Source organism: Poromitra crassiceps, assembly GCF_964638095.1.
Source record: "Poromitra crassiceps genome assembly, chromosome: 1".
NCBI classification, from domain to species: domain Eukaryota; kingdom Metazoa; phylum Chordata; class Actinopteri; order Beryciformes; family Melamphaidae; genus Poromitra; species Poromitra crassiceps.
Genome location: NC_139623.1, coordinates 7,041,995 through 7,062,740, shown reverse-complemented (window position 1 = coordinate 7,062,740; position 20,746 = coordinate 7,041,995). Strand labels below are relative to the sequence as shown.

General features: G+C 45.2%; 1 protein-coding gene across 1 annotated transcript in view; it reads left to right on the top strand.

Moving 5' to 3' along the window:
* Nucleotides 1–20,746, top strand: part of aplp1 (amyloid beta (A4) precursor-like protein 1) — a gene marked incomplete at both ends in the record, with an annotated part of 81,370 nt that overhangs the window by 41,658 nt on the left and 18,966 nt on the right. Inside the window, 9 exons of the mRNA XM_083644080.1 lie at nt 4,635–4,814; nt 7,524–7,653; nt 9,146–9,258; nt 11,404–11,594; nt 12,346–12,647; nt 17,804–17,931; nt 18,088–18,162; nt 19,195–19,353; nt 19,884–20,012. Of these exons, the coding sequence (XP_083500206.1) occupies nt 4,635–4,814; nt 7,524–7,653; nt 9,146–9,258; nt 11,404–11,594; nt 12,346–12,647; nt 17,804–17,931; nt 18,088–18,162; nt 19,195–19,353; nt 19,884–20,012 (1,407 nt within the window). The remainder of the gene's footprint in view (nt 1–4,634; nt 4,815–7,523; nt 7,654–9,145; nt 9,259–11,403; nt 11,595–12,345; nt 12,648–17,803; nt 17,932–18,087; nt 18,163–19,194; nt 19,354–19,883; nt 20,013–20,746) is intronic.

Here is a 20,746-nt window from a genome sequence, read left to right as displayed (position 1 = left end):
CCAGGAGGAGGAGGAGACAGAGGAGGTGAAGAGACAGACCTATACGTGTATTTCACCAGGAGGAGGAGGAGACAGAGGAGGTGAAGAGACAGACCTATACGTGTATTTCACCAGGAGGAGGAGGAGACAGAGGAGGTGAAGAGACAGACCTATACGTGTATTTCACCAGGAGGAGGAGGAGACAGAGGAGGTGAAGAGACAGACCTATAAGTGTATTTCACCAGGAGGAGGAGAGACAGAGGAGGTGAAGAGACAGACCTATAAGTGTATTTCACCAGGAGGAGGAGGAGACAGAGGAGGTGAAGAGACAGACCTGTAAGTGTATTTCACCAGGAGGAGGAGGAGACAGAGGAGGTGAAGAGACAGACCTATAAGTGTATTTCACCAGGAGGAGGAGAGACAGAGGAGGTGAAGAGACAGACCTATAAGTGTATTTCACCAGGAGGAGGAGGAGACAGAGGAGGTGAAGAGACAGACCTGTAAGTGTATTTCACCAGGAGGAGGAGGAGACAGAGGAGGTGAAGAGACAGACCTATAAGTGTATTTCACCAGGAGGAGGAGAGACAGAGGAGGTGAAGAGACAGACCTATAAGTGTATTTCACCAGGAGGAGGAGGAGACAGAGGAGGTGAAGAGACAGAGGAGGTGAAGAGACAGACCTATAAGTGTATTTCACCAGGAGGAGGAGGAGACAGAGGAGGCGAAGCAACAGACCTATAAGTGTATTTCACCAGGAGGAGGAGGAGACAGAGGAGGCGAAGCAACAGACCTATAAGTGTATTTCACCAGGAGGAGGAGGAGACAGAGGAGGCGAAGCAACAGACCTATAAGTGTACTTCACAAAACTCTTATTTTTTATTACTGCTTATCACGGGAGGCAGATCTAATCTGCTCCCAGATCAGAGTAGAGATTGGGTGTGCGGTCCCGGCCCGCCACGCCGGAGGTCAGGGCCTCAGGCTCCTGATGGACTCCTATTGATTGGGGGAGCGTGGCGATACAGTTGCAGTCGCGCAGCATTGATTTTCTGCAAGTGCAGTAGTGGAGGGCAGGCAGGGAAGAGAGGCTGGAGCAGGGGGAGCTGCCAGGTTATCTTCTCAAATATCCGGAAGTATTTTTTTGTGGCACTGACCTTCCCCGAGTCAAAGAGATATATCTGTTTAGCCATTAGCTCAGCAGCTACAGAGTCAAAGAGATATAGCCTATCTGTTTAGCCATTAGCTCAGCAGCTACAGAGTCAAAGAGATATATCTGTTTAGCCATTAGCTCAGCAGCTACAGAGTCAAAGAGATATATCTGTTTAGCCATTAGCTCAGCAGCTACAGAGTCAAAGAGATATATCTGTTTAGCTATTAGCTCAGCAGCTACAGAGTCAAAGAGACATATCTGTTTAGCCATTAGCTCAGCAGCTACAGAGTCAAATATATATATCTGTTTAGCCATTAGCTCAGCAGCTACAGAGTCAAAGAGATATATCTGTTTAGCTATTAGCTCAGCAGCTACAGAGTCAAAGAGATATATCTGTTTAGCTATTAGCTCAGCAGCTACAGAGTCAAAGAGATAAGTTAAGTTAACTTAACTTAACTTAACTTTATCTGTTTAGTCATTAGCTCAGCAGCTACACTGGATTGACTGTTTCAGCAGCTTAGGCCTTGGCCACACTGATCCGTGGTGTCTGTCCGTGTGCGTTCATTTCTCTGTTCACTTCCATTAATTTTCAATGACAGCTGTCCGACTGTCCGTGGAGCACTCAGAAGCGTACGTATCCAGAAAATTTGCATACGTTTTGATGGACAGAAAGTTGAAGAGGGATGAACTTTTTCTGGATGGACGTATCGGATGGTCGGATGGTCAGATAGTCACTGTCCGTTTAGCCAATCAGAGTCGAGGTCTCGAGAGGAGGCGTTCCGAGATTTGTTTCAACTTTTCAAAGAAGATGGCGGCCGAGGCGGTGAAGGAGGCCTTTAATTAATGCTGTGTACACCATCCCGCTGTTGTACAACGTGATAGTCAGTGTCACCGTCTGATTTCACCATCTAATCTGGTCATTCGGTGGCATTTTATTGCCACATAAGTAACGTAGCGCACAGAGCTAACAGCTAGCTGACGCCAGCTTTCTTCTTCTCTCGGTTTATAGGCGGGTCGCTGACACCTTCAAGGTGCTTACCGCCCCCTGCTACGGACATAAATCTATCCGTCTATCTGTTCTGTCCATTTTCTGAGGGATCAGTGTGGCCAAGGCCTTAAGCAAGCGTTTTCCTCTGCCTATCCACCAACCACGCAGACACTTTACTTGACTGATAAAAATATCCAATTCAGCATAGGCAATATCTAACATGCTCATTGTGTTTTTGAAGGAGAATCTAACATCACACACTGTGGATGACACAACTGGACACAACTGGAATGAAATGATGTCTTGGACTATTTCCAATAATGAAGACTACTTGGCAGCTAACGCCCAGTTCAGGTCATATCACAGTGCACGCCCCCTTTCTTTGAGGTTGTATAACCCATTCATTGTTAGGCTCGCCCCCTTTCTCTGATGCTGTCTCCTCACCCATTCACAGTTTACCACACATGTGGCAATAACCAATCAGCCCAAGCTATTCCTTTCCAGCTGATCCCAATCACCTAATCAGCGTAGTATATCAGGGTCCATGTTTTACTCTGTTTGCTATGTGCCATGTGTCATTCTCAGTTGCTGATCATCATCGCTGAAGCAGTTGTTTTCGCCCCACCTCCTCTACTCCCCTGACCACCACCATTGTCATGACTCCTGATTGAAGAATTCCCTATGGGGGATTTCCTATCCTATTCTTCACTGACGACGCCCTCTCATCATCTCAGGAGAGCATCATCATATCATGGAGTCATAGGCCAAAATTAATTTGTTGTATCATTAAAGCTTGTTAAACTTTCTACTAGTCTCTCATGATTGAATAAAGTTTAGGTCAAATGGGTTGCCTGCAAACTTTCAAGCCAATCAGAGAATTCCACAATAATCTGAAGCTGCAAATCCATTTGTCAAGGTTGTAGCTACATTTGAGGGTTTATTTTTAATCCCACACTCGTTGGCATAGATTCCCCCCTCCTATTTTAAGCCCAATTATAATGCATAGATCTGCTCTGGGCCTATTATATTTATTGTATATTTACTCATGGGTTTTTATATATGTATTTTTCAGTATGAATTTTAATTGGAACTTCAAACACTTTAGCTGCCGTCCGCCATGGCAGGGTTTCCCTTTGATCAGGCGACACTCGCCCGCATTTTTTTCTCCTCTCCTCCTTCCCTTCGGGCGTCTTCCTTCTAATTGGCTCAGCATCGCTGGTCTCATCTGTCAGTCAGTTGATCCACCTCTCTGTGTGTCAGCGCAGATAAAAGGATATGAGCCGTTCATAGGCTCGGGGAGGCTGCAGGTTGCCATTTTGAAGAGACGCAGGGTCGGATGGCAAACATTAACTCTTGTCCTCTGCCGTGAACCTTACTGTCAAACGATGCCCTAAGAAACACACATTACACTGCAAGAAAGAGACTAAGGACTGTGTGCTTGTCTATATGTTAGATAGTCTTGGGCCATTGCACTTATGCACTGGTGATGAGTCATCCATCCAGAGAGGATGTACTTTTGTACTTCTCCTTCATTCTCACGGCTGCTAGAGGCTCCGGAAAATACACTTTGATTCTGTTTAGGATCATGTCCTTGTTTGTGCTGTCGCCCTTCCTCCCTCCCTGCCCTCTCCATGCCTGCACTCTCTCTCTGTGCTGTGTTAATGTAGTGAAGTGGTCCAGCGGTCAATGAGCTTGTATTAACACCTGACTCCCAGCCGCTGCTCCTGTTTGTTCCCATGTGGGCTCCCCCCCCCCCCCCCCCCCTCCAGAGAGGCAGAGGCAACCTATCCCACAATCAATAACAACATCCTAGAAGGCCGCTGGAAGAGAGGGCGGGGGGCGGGGGGGGGGGGGGGTCAAAGGGAGTCATCTTTTACATACTGTACTGTATATCTGCCTATACATTCTTCATCCAGCCTTTCATTCTTCTCCCAGCTCTCATTGGAGGCCCTCAGTCGATAAGTCAGGCTTTTTATAGGCTCTCGCTGTCACTCACTCGAGGGTTACAGCAACAAGGAGCCTGCTATGGATCTTTCCTGAACTTTCGGCTTTTCCAATATTCTCTTAAAGCATGCAGTGTGTGCTTGATTGGTCTATGCATTAGCTTCCTCGTCTTGATTGGTCTATGCATTAGCTTCCTTGTCTTGATTGGTCTATGCATTAGCTTCCTCGTCTTGATTGGTCTATGCATTACCTTCCTCATCCTTCCTCCACACTCCAGGTTTCGATCCCTCACACACTCTCTCTAGCACACACACACACACACACACACACACACACACACACACTCTTGCCTACACTCTTGATCCCTCACACACTCTCTGTAGCACACAAACACTCTTGCTCTAATAGGAGATAGTACTGGAGTGCATTTGGGAACACTCCATCGTCTGGCCTCCCTGGTTCAGCCTCAGATGCTATAATATCCGCCACTGTGTTTGTATCGACTCCTCTTCACCTCTCGCAGGAAAACATCTAACACCCCCCCTCCCTCTCTCTCTCTCTCTCTCTCCCCCTGAAGGCCCTGGCCATGGCCGAGGTGAATGGGCCAGGCCCCCTGGTGGCCGAGCCACAGATTGCCATGTTCTGTGGTCGTCAGCTACTGCACATGAACCCAGAGACTGGCCAGTGGGAGCCAGACCCTCAGGGGCGCCAGGGCTGCTTCACCGAGCCCAGCCAGATCCTGTCCTACTGTCAGGAGGTAAGCTTCTAAACACCGCATCAAACGTCACAAGGGAAATAACATCAACCTTAACGACTGTAATGAACACCAGGCTAGATCAATGCTACTTACATCAGCATAATCCCAATCAGGACCACCCATAGCTAATGGCTGAGTACTCGGTTGTATCAGGAGCTGCTTCAGGGACAATGTAGCATCTAGTCAGCAAGACATTGTAGAGGACATGGCGATCAGAATAAAACAGCAAATTCATTTTCCTGTTCTTTTTTCTCTCATTTTAATTTCTCTAACACCTGCCCTGTCAAATCTATATATTTGACCATACTAGTGGAGTGATGGTGGTGTATTGGCATATTGCAATATTTAATTTGTGCCACCATCCACCTCTCTTCCTCTTGTTACCTGATGTGTGTAGTCTGTAAAGTCTACCGTAAAGTAAGCAATGACACACACACACACACACACACACACACACACACACACACACACACACACACACACACACACACACACACACACACACACACACACACACACACACACACACACACACACTCTATTCCTGCTTCAAAAATACATTTCTCATGATCTAGTACAAGTGTAAAGTGCAACCATGCGCCATCTGGAGGCAAAACAAGGCACAGCAGCTATAGAAAGCAGCAGTCGTGCCTGAATTGACTGTAATGTGATTAGCTGGCAGATCATAGATATGTGATTGCTTTTCCACAAAAGCCTTCCCTTTTTCCTTGACATTTGTGAAGAAAGCATTTGAGCACACATTCAGACTCTGAGCCGACTACATTTCCTACACTATTAAACCTCATTATGAATTTGTGCTTCAAATGATTGGCCAAGATTTTAATTGAAAGTAGTGTGAAATGTGAAATATTGAAAGACAGCAATGTTCAATGAAATTGTAGCTTCAGTTTGCCATGTCACACTATGGCTTCAGACAAAAGCCTTAGGGCCCTATCTTCGTACGGCGCTATCGTTTGCGCTGCCGTTTGCGCGCCTCTTATGCTATCTTCCCTGCGTCTTAAGCTATCGTCTGCCTCCACCGTCCAGTGGAGGATGAGGATCTAAGCGCAGACACAGGTGTAGGCGTGGCCCAGGCGTGTCCGTGCGCCTCTTAGCCTATCATCTGCCTCCCGCAAGTGTCATTTTGCACTCTGGCCAAGATACCATCGCCAATGGTCTTGGGTGCTCTCAATTTTAACGCCACCTAAAAGCAGGTCTTAGCTCCTCGCTTGGATACATTACACACAGCACGATGTCACTCTCTCTCCAACATTAGAACTTCCCTAGAATGCCACGTTGATTTTCAACTATAGCATACGAAAAAAAAACACCTTGATTTAAAAATGAGAATTCGTTTGTCATGGTTTTGTGCCAAAAAGTGATTTACTGCTAGAAACTGATTTCGCTCTGTGGGACCGCGCACATCGCTGCCTCTACTCACCCTGTGAGCCCACATTCCCCCTGTGCCAAAAAGTGATTTGCGTTTTGAATTGATTACCAGGGGAACGAGCTAGGGTCTGGCGGGGCGGGAGTCTGTGTGTAGCCCGGGGAGGGGTGCTTAAGTGTGGGGTGCGCAGGTTCGGCTAGTGTGCCGGGTCCTGGAGGGGGGTCTCCCCGGAGAAGGTGGGAGCTGGGCCGGGTAGGCAGGCTGGGTGTTGGGGGTGGGTCGGTGCACTGGGTGTCTGGGGTCGGTCATGGGGCTCACAGGGTGGGTAGAAAGCGCTGTGCGCTGTCCCGCGGAGCGAAATCAGTTTCTGGCAGCAAATCACTTTTTGGCACAACACCGGCCAGTAGGCTATACAGTAACCTCTCTCCCTGCAATTGCAGCATGCAACAATAGCTTAACCCAAGTGGACAATTCTGATATAGGCTATTGAAATAGACTAGAATTAAAATCTCACACATCCCTACCCTATTAAAGAAACACATATTTTTAATTGTGTATGTTATATCCTATATGAACGAAACGACTAATTACAGTAAGCGCACGCTTTGGGACATGATGGGGATATTCACTGCGTAACTGCGCGGCCGCCCTTTGGTGTGTTTCAAATGGGTCGTTCCATCAGCATCAATTTCCGTTACGAATCCGAACTGGTTCATCCTCCAATTCTCTCTCTCTCTCTCTCCCTCTCTCTCTCTCTCTCTGCCTCTCTCTCTCTCTCTCTGCCTCTCTCTCTCTCTCTCTGGCCCTCTCTCTCTTCTCTTCTCTCTCACTCTGTCACTCTGCTTGCACTCAGCTAGAAATAAGCTGCTGTCATAGACGTGATGGCGGTGATGCTGTGGCTTTTAAGGGGAGTGATCTCACACTTGTGAATACTACTTTAAGGCATAACCACGCCTATATGGAGGTTTGCACCGAGATGACGTGAAGCGCAGCGGGCCGACACGCCCACAATTAGGGCTTTGCTATTCCAGCGCAAAACGGGCGCTAACGCAAAATGACCGCCTTTGCGACGATAGGGCTGCTGTATATAAGTACTGTAGCAGGTGAAGCAGAGGATATGTTGCATGACTCCTTCCCTTGTTAGTCTTCTCTCCACTGACCGTGCTCTCCCTCTTCCTCCTCCCTCATCCTACTACCTCCATTGTTCTCTGACCAATCTGTCCCTACTGCACCTCTCCTCTTCTGTCCCTCTGTTCTGTCCATACACCTATCTGTCTGTTCCTGTGTCCCTTGTCATTCTGCGCATGTCTCCGCTTGTCCAGATGTACCCAGCTCTTCAGATCTCCCATGTAGAGGAGTCATTCAGACCCGTCACCATCCCTGCCTGGTGTAAGAAAGGCTGGGGGCACTGCCAGACGCACCCCTTCATCGTCCTGCCCTACCGCTGCCTAGGTAAGAGTAATCTCTCGAGACAGACTTTCGACTTGCATCGAAAATCTGTCGGCAGGCTCCGTCAAAAGGGGTGTAACAGTGCTCGCACGCATGCTGCGCTTCATCCGATCAAAATGAAGTGAACGTAACCGGTGTGTAGTCAAAACTGACCATTTTCAGCGTATAGCAAGTTGCTACTTGCTACTAGCAACGAGCTAGTGTTGTTATTGTTGTTTCATAGCGACGGACGGATTTGAGAGCGACACGCAGGGAGCGGAAAAGAAATGCATTAATGAGCAGAGCCGGTCGGTTGGAGCCAATGGTAAAGCTTTAGAGAAAAACAGTTTTTTTGTTTTTTGTTTAACCGATGGGTTCCCAGATTGAGGTAAGACCAACACGCATCTCTGCCATTAGGTCATTATCAATACCAACAATATGCAGGTCCCTACTTCTGTCCTTGTGGAGTACGTTCTTCCCAAGTTGCCTGGGAGAGAACGGGGGGGGGGCAGGGGAAGCATCCTTTACCTTTTCTGACTCATGGCCCCACTTGAAAATCTGATTTTTTTGCGGCCACATCCAACCATAAACATATGAAGGCCAAAGAATGCATTCTCACAGCACTTCTTATTTTAATGATAAAAGGAGCTGTCCAGTAGCACCACACAGAAAATCAGAAACTAAAAATGAGGGGGTGTCTGCCATAGGCTAATTAACAAATAATTGATTACAAATCAAATAACGGTATCATTCAACATGGAGAAATTTTTCTTATACATTAGCTAGTTTGGACATGATGCATTGTTCTTGCAATTAATCTTGGGGCTTCCCATTCATTCTCGTCAGCCAAATCAGCATCCGATGAGTCCTTGATATTTTCTCCTTGACATTATCTGTCCTCTGTCCTGTTTTGTAAATGCTCATTAACAAAACACGTCACAGAGGACAGAAACTCCTGTCTCACTTATTCTTACAAACATCCTCCTGCACAGTAGAAATAACTACGATTTTAACTTCAGCTTTAACTTGATTTGATTGAGTTGTGCACCGACCTTTAAACAGTGAATTTGCTTTATTGGCTTAATTGGCATTAAACACTAGTGGTCCACAATGATTTAAAAGTGGACATAGACATAAATGGCTTCTATAATGAATATTGTATGTTCACTTCAAGCAAAGCACCCCTTTCACGTTGGTATGTCCTTGACTTGCTGGCTGCATTTTGTCTGTTCAAAGTGGTTGTACGGTGCACATTTACATTTTGTGTCAGTCTCACCTTGGTATCCACAGCTCAGAAATACTAGCTCACTATCAGACTTCTGTTCTATGTATCTTATGTAAAAGCTCATGCGCCAGTAGTTTTCCCTTCATTTATACTCTCTCTCTCTCTCTCTCTCTCTCTCTCTCTCTCTCTCTCTCTCTCTCTCTCTCTCTCATTCCAGTTTAAAGCACATTTATGTTTGATGTTCAGTTCGATCTCTTACGTTGCCCCGTCTTTCTCTCCTCCATGCTGCAGAGGGCGAGTATGTGAGTGAGGCCCTGCTGGTTCCTGACCGATGTCGTTTCCTCCATCAGGAGCAGATGGATGCGTGTGAGAGTTATGTGTACTGGCACAACATTGCTAAAGAGGTGAGAGTGAGGACAGAGGACAGTTTCATTGTAAACACTATGGGCCATCATCTTATGCCCAGTGCCAGGGCAAGGGCAAGAGCAAGCGTTATCTTTGCTAGTTTCTAGCACTCAAAATCTCCCCCCCCCCTTTTAATAACCACTGGGTCAGTACATCAAAGGATGTGTAATTAAAAGAAAAAAGGGAGATTTTGAGTGCTAGAAACTAGCAAATATACCGCTTGCCCTTGCACTTGCACTTGCATTGGGCGTAAGCTATGGCCCATAGACATACTGTATAGGCATGCCTTTATTTTACCCCGCTAGCCGGGCGCTTCTCGCTCATAATGAGCATTAGCGCCCGGCGACCATCAACGCATTTCCAATCAAACAATCGTGCCGCTCTCACGTCTAGGTATAAAAATGAACCCTTACCTGAGCCAAACACGTGAAGTGAAGACGCTATCCGATGCGCAACATCCTCTTCTTTTAAATACATATAGGTGCCGCTTCCAAATTGTTGCATAAAATCCACTTTTCTGTCTTTGAAAAACTGGAGCAACCGGAAGTGTAGGGGGCATTAGTGAGTAAACAGTGAGTCGTATTTCCGGGTTGCTCCAGATGACTGATTTTCGGTTTTTCAAAGACAGAAAAGTGGATTTTATGCAACAATTTGGAAGCGGCAACTATATGTATTTAAAAGAAGAGGATGTTGGCCATCAGATAGCGTCTTCACTTCAAGTTTTTGGCTCAGGTAAGGGTTCCTTTTTATACCTAGATGTGAGAGCGGCACAATTGTTTGATTGGAAATGCGTTGATGGTCGCCGGGCGCTAATGCTCAGTATGAGCGAGAAGCACCCGGCTAGCGGGGTAAGCCTTTATTAAGGCCAATGGGCCTGAAACGTTAGCATGTTTGTTGACATGGCCAGAATAAATTGGTGACATTGAGACATAATAGGCATATTTGTGTCTAAGGAAAATAATGGTTTTGAGTCCATTTGAAGCCAGTAAGCGAGATTTCCACTCGTGCATTTTGCAAATGCTTAACTATTCACTTAGCCTACACACACGTTACTATTCAGTGCATGTTTAACATCCCTTGTAGCAGACGAGACCCAACACGTCTCCACAAGGGTGTATTGTGTATCACATCGTGCTTCATCAGTACACCTGCCTGAGATGTTAATTACAGAGCAGAGAGGTGACGGAGTTCAAGCAGTATCGCAGCGTCATATCACCTCCAGTCAACTTCTTATGTTCAGAGAGAGAGGCCGCTCCATAGAGTTTTCATTGTTTTCTTGTTAGAAAATGCATTTCATGTCATTGTTTAAAATGCGAAAATATTCTTATTTGTGTGTGTGTTCCGTTTTATTTTATTTTTACTCACAAGTACCTAATTTAGAGATTTATATAGCTTATGTGTAACATTAGATCGTCCTTTATTCCATTATCATAGATGTTGTTATGTATTCTATTTTTGCTCTCATTTTGGTCCCATAGTGCCTGGGCAGGATTTCTTCAGCCTCAGCCTGAAGCTTAGCTAAGGAGTGTGTCTAGTGAAAGAATGAACCTTAATGTTGTAGAATGGAAATGAACAGCCAAAAGGTCAACAGTGAACCACTTGAAGAAAATCACTTGAGATCAAAAAGATTGAGCCCGGAGTCAGAAGTCATCTTAAATGATGTATTAACATATATCTTGGCCAAGAGATGCACTCTTGTACATCCACGAATGGATACACAGGTTTACATACAATGAACAGAAAGTCACAGACATTTATAGGACCCACATCACGTTATTGCCACATATTTTGAAGGCATTCTGCAGACATGACGTTGACATATACTGTACATATCACTGAACTAAGGAGTGTGGCTAGTGAAATAATTAACCTTAACTAAGGAGTGTGTCTAGTGAAATCCAAACACGCATGCATGTGACGAAGGCCTCTGTGGGCCAAAATAATATTTTCATAAATATTAAATTAATAATAAAGATGAAATAAATATGCTGTTACATTGTGAGCAAGAGGGGTTCCTTTTCACTGGCATTATTCAACGTAGCTTCTGGTTGCACATTGGTAGGAGTGTTGCTTTCAGTTTGTTGTTTGATTAGAGATTTCAATCCTATCCGCCCGCACCCCTCATATCCTTTTGTCTGTCCCAGGCGTGTACAGCAGACAGTCTGGAGCTCCACAGCTATGGGATGCTTTTGCGATGTGGAGACCGTTTCAGGGGGGTGGAGTACGTCTGCTGCCCAGGGAGGGGGAGTTCCAGCGGCAAGGGGGAGGCGGAGGGAGGAGACGCCGTCCCCGCTCAGACGCTCACATCTCAGACCAGCGGAAAACTCAATTCTGTGTAAGGCTCCAAAACGTTTAGCCTCAGCACACGTAAATGTCACGGCGTGACGGGTCATTCGTTTAATGCAATGGCGGCCGTGGGATTAACCGCTGACCCTCGTGACCCCACGTTCCCAACACACCCACACAACAGCCTGTCCTCCCTGTTACCCGTCAGGGAGGAGATACAGGACCCCCACACACAAACAGACTGAGGAACAGCTTCTTTCCTCCACCTCAACAATAAATAAATACACACACACACACACACACACACACACACACACACAAACACACACACAGACCATACATTGATTGACTGTATTGCTATTGCTATTTGTACATTGCTGCTGCATAACTTCCCCTGACTGCACCTTCTACTGACAATTGGTACACTTTTATTTTACTTTATTTTTATTTGATTTCTATTGTCTTTCACCTTTTGCCTTATATATGTACATCTGAGTATGTGCATAACCTGCCCTGACTGCAACATCTAGTGACAATGGGTAGCCTACTAGTTTATTTCATTTAATTTCTATTCTACTGTGTTTTTCACTGCTGCCTTATATAATATACCTGTATGCACAACATCTGAGTATATAATATGTATGTACATGTATGTTTTGAAATGATGTAACTACTGACTTGCACATGTCTTGTAATAATGGAGCCCCCTAGCCTAAGAATGTCATACGTACAGTATGTACTCATACAATGGAGTGACAATAAATATCCTGACTCTATCTTGAATCTTGAATCTTCCGCAGTGTCAAAATGACGCCGCCCACTCCGAGCCCCTCTCCTGACACGGACGTGGACGAGGCCGATATGGAAGAGGAGGATGACGAGGTGGTGGAGGAGGAAGAGGAGGAAGAAGAGGTCGATGAGGAGGAGGAAGAGGAAGAAGAGGAGGTGGAGGAAGCGGGAGCAGTGAAAGAACCAGCCGAGTACGAGTACCCCATCGACTCAGGTCCCTACCAGGCCTCTGACTATCTGGACACCTTCTACTACGAGAAGAGCCAACGCCGTAAGCCCAGCACGTCCCCGCCGCTAACAAAGGGAGACAGCGGTGAGTGTCCCGTCCTGTGCCTTCTGCTCTTTAGGTTTGTAAAGAGGCTAACGGTGCGCTAAAGGGGCCTGAGTCAAATGCTGACAGTATCACTCCCCCTTTCTGTCACTCTTCCTTTCTGGAGGATGAAGTGTGGTGCATCTCCTGCACTCTCTTTCACTCCATTGCCCTGTATTGTGAAGAGGATTATGCTGTCTCTCTTTCTTTCTCTCTCTCTCTCTCCTCTCTCTGTCTCCTCCCTCCCTCTCTCTCGTAGCGTGATTATATCAGACTGAATTGTCAACTCGTTACCCTCCATTTCCATCCTTCTAGTCTGACATTGCCTCCACTCTGAAGGGGCTGACACACCGAAAAAACACTTGAAAGGACAAGCGGCAACTAGATGCCGACCGATGTGTCACCTCACGTCTCCTGTGTCGCGGCCAAAAAGTTGCATTTTTGTGTGTGTGTGTGTGTGTGTGTGTGTGTGTTTGCCCCATTATGATATCACTGATGACATCATCTGTGTGTGTGTGTGTGTGTGTGTGTGTGTGTGTGTGTGTGTGTGTGTGTGTGTGTGACATCACTGATCAGTCTTGTCACAATGTCTCCTTGTGTGTGTGTGTGTGTGTGTGTGTGTTTGTGCGCGCATGTGTGCGCCCTTATCACTTTTGACCAGGGTGGGAATTACATGAAGGCCATGAGGCCATGGCCTCCATTGCCCCTCCCTCTGGCCGTGATGCCCTGAGATACCTAAGGCCACTTTGACAGTGCCCTGCTAGCAGCCTGCTGCTGTCAGTTGCTTTAAAAGCATCAGTGGTCTCAGTTTAATGTAGCCTGTCCTATGCAGAGGATGTGTAATTGGCGTATTTTAACACGCATTTCAGAAAAATGGCCTTTGTGCCCTGACATGTGGCCTTGTGCCCTAAAAAAAATGCGACGCCGAAGGTCAGTTATTATTATTATCATCAAACTTAAAGAGTGTGGTGCAGGTAAAAAAAAATCTGAATTAACATTTTGGGCTCATGATTGTTACAAACCCCCCCCCCCCAAAAAACAAACAAACAAACAAACAAACAAACAAACAAACAAACAAACAAACAAACAAAACAAAAACAAGCAAACAACAACTACAACCAAAACAAAAAGAAACAAAAAAAATCCCCCCACAGACTGCTAGCGTAGAAATATGGAGGAAAAGGTGGCATTCTAAATGGGCGTGTGACATCACAAGAGGAGTGACGTCACGCGAGGAGAACGTTCTGTTGGGGCTGACACAGGGATGCAAAGTCATGGAGAGTGAAAAAGGTGACAGATACCAGGGCAGACATAAAACCACTCAGAAATCCTATTTTGGGAGGAAAAAGGTAACTGTCACCTAAAGGTGACTAGTTTCCATGCCTGTGACATCACAAGAGGGGGTTCCGTGAAATGTAACCATGCCCCCTGTAGTTTACAAGAATGAATCTAAATGCATTCCATTGCTATACCCCTCACATATTAATGCAATGTGGTCTCCAACCTGCACCATGTTCTTTTTAGGGGTTCAAGCCCTGAAGGGGCTGAAACCCTATTGTTTTTGTGCCGGTTTATTCTTCTTCTTCTTGTTCATCTGCCCTGACGCAAATTCCCGTGAGTTGGTAAATGGCAGAGACGTGAAATTTGGCACAATGACAGATATTGGTGGCTGGTTACTGCTCAAGAAAGATATTTCGAATCGGCTTGAAGGTGGCGCTATAATTGAAGGTTTTACGTTAAAGGCCATAACTTCCACGCCGTTTGTCTGATTTTCAAACTTTTTTTTCCCACATGATCAAGTGAACCTGCTCTACAAATTTGCCATAAGGATCCTCAAGGTCCGTCTTGAATTTTTTTTAGATATTTTGAAAAGTTTGGAAAACACATTTTTGACATCTCCTCCTAGACCGTTAGACCGATTCCCACCCAAATCGCCAGGAAGCATCTATGGAGCAAGCTCTACAATCATGATTTTTGGATTTTTGAAATCTACTTGAGTTTCAGAGATATTAATCGTTAAAGTTGTGAGAGGGCGTGGCCTCTCAGCTAAATTGTCATAACTTCATGATCGATCAACGAATCTTCGCGAAACTTGCTGGAGATGTTCGGGGACCATCACAGACCATGTGTCTCAAAGTTTGTGCAATTCGACCAAAAGGGGGCGCCATAAACGCCAGAAATGGGCGTGGCCTAACACAAAAAAGGCTGTAACTCCGCACCTGTTTGTCCAATGATCGCGAAACTTGGCAGATATATCAGGGAGGATGTCCTAGACCTAGTCAATATCAGAAGTTTTGTCATCATTGGTGAAATTGGGCGGGGTCTATGGTGTAAGCATGTAATAGCTGTAAATCAAGTCCATTCGCATAATCAGTTGCAAACTTCTCAGCTGCATCTGGAATGGCATTTCTGACATGCTATTTCGCAATTTGACCAAAAGGGGGCGCCGCAGATGTAAAAAGTGGGAGCGCAAGGCTTGAACCCCTGCCATTGCCGCTTGCCGCTTTTCACAGATTACATCATCATCATCATTTAGTTACAGCATGAGGATAGATAGTAGGCCTATGAATATTAACCTATATGAAAAAAGAAAGAGACAGAACAGAAAACAAGGGGAAAAAGGGGGAGTGGGAGGGTTATAACGATGCATTTGATATCCTTTACACACATTAGAACAATGAGGTTATTTCTTATGCACATACAGATACAGTTCTCGATGTAGTCTTTATGCACACACATCAATTCAGTTTAGGTCAATTGTAGAAGGTCTTCTGGAGTGTCCAATCCACTGTGGCACTTCCTCTTTGGATTATATATATATCGCTCAGATCCTGGGGTAAGTCACTTATTAGCGGCTGCTGGCTGCAGTATTTTTATGAAGCTGTTTTCATTTGCACCATGCTCTTTAAGCAACAGAGTAACAATACAGAATTTGACAAGACATTGACCCCCACCCACCCCACCCCCACCACAATTCACAATCAATACAGCAGTGGTTCCCAACCCTGGAACTCCAATGGAGTCACCCGAAAATATATACTGTAAATGAAATAAAATAATAATAATAATAATAATAACGACGAAGATGACGACGACGACGAAAACAACAATAATAATAATAATAATAATTTCTTCTTCTTCCCCCTTGGCCACATGCGAAAAATCTACCCGAGCTCCGAGTCCAAGTCAGAACTCGGAGAACAAAGTCAGAATCCTGTGTCAGAGAATTCTGAATAAAAGGTTCAGAGCTCCGAGTCCAATCTCAGAACTCAGAGGAGAGAAAAAAGCCAATATCCTGAGTCCAAAGCCACAGCTCTGAGATCAAAGTCAGAATCCCCGGACTCACGTCAGAATTCAGAGATTGCAGCCACAACTCTGACCTCAATCCCAGAAGAGAACATAATCAGAATTCTGAGATTTCTCCATTTTGCTCACTTAAACAGTTTCGTAATATAGCTACTTCTAATCGAGAATATGCCTGATAAAACGTTGTAAATGACACTGGCGTATGTCAGCCCTTGTCTGGTATTTTGCTGAAAGGAAGAAGCAGCAATAAGCACTAAATGGGGATATCATGCAGTGAGATGCTCAAGGGACTTTGTCAAAGGCACGTCGTCATGAAAATATCCGTGTATTGGAATTATCAGATGAGATCAAGTTGAAAAATGAGCAGAGTTGTGTGTGTGCCCTCTCTTCTTCTCCTGCAGTGCTTCACTACCCCTGACCAGCCAATCAGAGTGGTTTCTCTACCCCTGACCAGCCAATCAGAGTGGTTTCTCTACCCCTGACCAGCCAATCAGAGTGATTTCTCTCACCGATGGCCTGACGCTGATTCAACATGTTGAATCAGCCGGAAAAGCCGCTAACAAGCCGCTGACTAGAGCTAACGGTGCGGGACACACCGCAAATACTAGAACCACAGACGCCCAGACATGGCCGACGCTGACTAATCGGCTATATGTGTTCTCGGCTTAACCGATCTCCCAGGGGAGTTACGTACATTTCCCTACCCAATCACCAGAAAACCAACATCAGCCTGAATCTAATGTTAGTTAATCCAGTCAGGAGGAACAAAAATCTCCTGAGTGCTGTTCAGATTTCAAAGTATGTGGTACTTTTAATCGATTTAAAACAGCCTTGATAGCAGCGTCTCTCTTGTCTATAGCGCCGCCATTGTTGTTATGTCAAATCATTAGTCTCCCTCGGCGATGATTGAACCAGTCGTTCTTTCGACTGAGGAGGTCACTATTGCATGTCACGATGCCAGACCAGAAGCAGCCAAAACTCAACTCGGTGGAGGAGTGGGCGAAGTTGAAGGTCTGGACCCAGACAATCGCTCTCCCTCTCTCTCTAATTCAAATTCAAATATTCTTTACTGGTATGACAGGAAAAAATATACACATTTGCAAAGCAGTAGAGTATTTCAAATGGTGCAAGATTGCAACATGAACTAAAAGTGAATCATGAATAAACAGTAACTAGTCTTTCTCTTGTCTCTCTGTGTCACATACACACACACACACACACACCGCATGCATGCATCTACACAGACATGCATATACATTTCTGTGTCTGAATATAGGCGTTACATACGGGTGCCTAGCTGATGCATTTGGTGCACTACTTATCTCTAGCTCAGTCTCCCAATTCAATAACACAGAGCACTGTCCTGCCGTCTGGATCAATAGTCTGTTCTCCACAGTCACGCTCGAGGCCTGAGTGTCACAGCATATGGTGCTTATCACAGAACCATAGGGTTCATGTGAGTGCTATAAACGGAGTAGTCGGTCACATTGCACATCAACTTGAATAAGCCAAATCAAGGATGGTAAATCATGGTAGCGTTACTAATAATAATAATAATAATAATTATTATTATTATTATTGTTGTTGTTGTTGTTGTTGTTGTTGTTGTTATAAATTACAAACAATAAACATCCTTAGTCTACATGGAATTGTATGTCTGAGAACTTATTGATTGCTACTTAAAAGTGGTTTGGGTTTGAGATGGTTTGGGTGTGTGATGCTGTAGTTTGTGTTCCTGTGGTTTTTCCTTGAAACTATTAAGTCCAACAGTAGAACTAAAAAACTATCTTGCTGGTAATAGCTGCCTGGCTCTTGCAGCCTGTGTGACGTCTCTTTCTACCCCTTCCTTCTAGTGACTACACCTCGTCCCACAGATGGTGTTGATGTTTATTTCGAGATGCCAGGGGATGACAGTGAGCATGCCAACTTCCTGCGTGCCAAGACAGACCTGGAGGAGCGGAGGATGAAGCGCATCAATGAGGTGAATTTCTCAGGGCCGTGAACAGGCTAATGGTTTGTTGGCTGGCAGGCAGGAGGCAGTAGAGCTGCCAAATAAAAAAATCAACAATATGCTTAAAAAAGAAAAAAAGAAAAGTGAAACTATGATCATGTGTCGTGCTGTGTGTCCGTCCCTTAGATCATGAAGGAATGGGCAGAGGCAGACATCCAGTCAAAGAATCTGCCAAAGTCGGAGCGGCAGGCCCTCAATGAAGTAAGCTGAGATGTGCCATGGAAATGTAATCAGTATCTATAAATTCTAATAAGAGTTTTTATGGTATGAATAGATGGTATTATGTATAGTTAACATAGCATGGTATGCTAGTATAGATGTTGGTATAGATGGTAATATACAAATAAATACTATATAGTATAAATTGTCATATATAGTGTGTATACTGTACAGTAATATATTTATTATCTATAAACTGAAATCATTTTCTTTAGATGTTAAATAGGAGTTTATGGATAAATAGGCTAGTTGAGAAGGGGTAGGATTAAATAAGTGTATACTTCTTCCTACACCTTTTGGAACATGTAATATGTAATTTGTGTTGTGTATGAGAATGTGTTCATTGCACTTGCTGTAAAGGCTTATTGTTTTTAATTTGTCTATTATTGTCATTCTTGTGTTTGTTTTATCCGTTTCTTATCTTTGCATGTTCAAAATAAAAATGCTCAAATCAAATGAATAGTACCAGCGGAATACCCGTCCCTGTGTGACTGGCCATTTAATCAGGCTTCGCTCACAGAGTTTGCATGCAGCCTCTCCTCTCTCTCCCCAGAGAGTTTTCATAGTTGATAGTTTCATAGTAACTCCACTCAGCTATGCTCCTCCACTCAGGTGTCTTCTCCATTTGCACCTGTGTTCACACATTTTGCCCACTAATGAACCATTTTTGCCCATTTAGTCTGCCCTAATTACCTAGTTCAAATCCGGCTCCATTAGGTCACCCACAGGGGTGCTCCTTACACTTCCTGAAAGATTCAGTGCGATCGTAATAATATAATAATGGCATAGCTGTGGCCGAATACAATTTCTGCTGACTCCCACCCACACACACACACACACACACACACACACACACACACACACACACACACACACACACACACACACACACACACACACACACACACACACACACACACACACACACACTTTGCATTCTTATTATAGGATGTGATATAGTTGTTCATCATTTCACTATAATCTCCAATTTTCATCCTCTCCTCTTTGCACCAGCACTTCCAGTCTGTGCTGCAGACGCTGGAGGAACAGGTAGCAGGAGAGAGGCAGAGGCTGGTGGAGACCCATCTCGCCCGGGTGGAGGCCACACTCAACAACAACCGCCGCCTGGCCCTGGAGAGCTACCTGACCGCCGTGCAGACCGAGCCGCCACAGGTGAAGTTGCTATGGAGTCCAGAGAAAAGAACGCAGAAATACATTCAACAGGGTTCCTTCCCACACCTTTTTAGACATCAAGTTCACGGACTTTTCAAGGACTTTCCAGGTCCAATTCCGTCCAATTCAAGGACCCAACATGGCCTAGTTTGAGACACGGATCACTGTTCCAACACTGATCATTTTTATAATGAGAAGTAGCAGGCTTTACAGAAGCTCACGGGCAACAATTAAAAACCGAGGCTTGAATGTGTCATTAAAAAAACACACCAAAAGAACTTCTATTTTATTCTTGCACAAATTAAATTCAATCACTTTCAATCACCCATGTCTATTCATGTCAATTTTCTAAAACCTTCAAGGCCTTGATTCCCTCCCTCAAATTCACAAATTTTCAAGGATTTCAAGGACCAGTGGGAACTCTGCAAACCCGATCTCAATCAGAGATCTTTATATTATTTTACTGTTCGAGGGAGAGGAGATGAGTTGTGGCTCTCTGGTGTTCACTGACTCTCTCCCTTCACTTCCAGCCAGAGCGCGTGCTTCAGGCTCTGAAGCGATACATGGCTGCAGAGCAGAAGGACCGCAGACACACACTCCGACATTACCAGCATATTGAGGCTGTGGACCCCCAGAAGGCTGAGCAGATGAAATTCCAGGTGTGTGTATGTGTGTGTGTGTGTGTGTGTGTGTGTGTGTGTGTGTGTGTGCCTCTAGCCTATCATCTCCCTCCCGCAAGTGTCATTTTGCGCTCTGGCGAAGATACCGTCACTATGTTCCGAGCGTAAACAGAAGTTTAGGCGTTCTCCGTGCCAAAATAGGCGTTTAAGCGTAATGTGTTCGAAAAAAGGCCTTGGGTGCTCTCAATTTTAACGCCACCAAATAGCTGGTCTTAGCGCAGAAAAAACCTCTATGCCATGCGTACGCCTGAGCGCAGACAGTATTCTCCGCGCAGTGCAGGAAAACCTCGCTTGCGCACGCCACATTAAGCACCCCTCCCCGGGCTACACATAGACTCCCGCCCCACCAGACCCTCGTTCCCCTAATCCAAGTCAAAACGCAAATCACGTTTTGGCACAACACCTGTAGTGTCCGGCCAGTACAGTAACCTCTTTCCATGCAATTGCACGCATGCAAGACCAGCTTCTCCACAGCGCGGATGGCGTGACCGCAGTCAATGGCTTAACCAGAGTGGACAATTCTGACATCGGCTATTGAAATAGGCTAGAAGTAAAATCTCACACATCCCTACCCTATTAAAGAAACAAATATTTTTAGATGTGTAGGTCTATGTTATAGAGTATATGAACGAAATGTCTAATTACAGTAAGCGCACGCTTTGGGACATCACTGCGTAATTGCGCGGCGGCCCTTTTTTCGCTACAAATCCAAA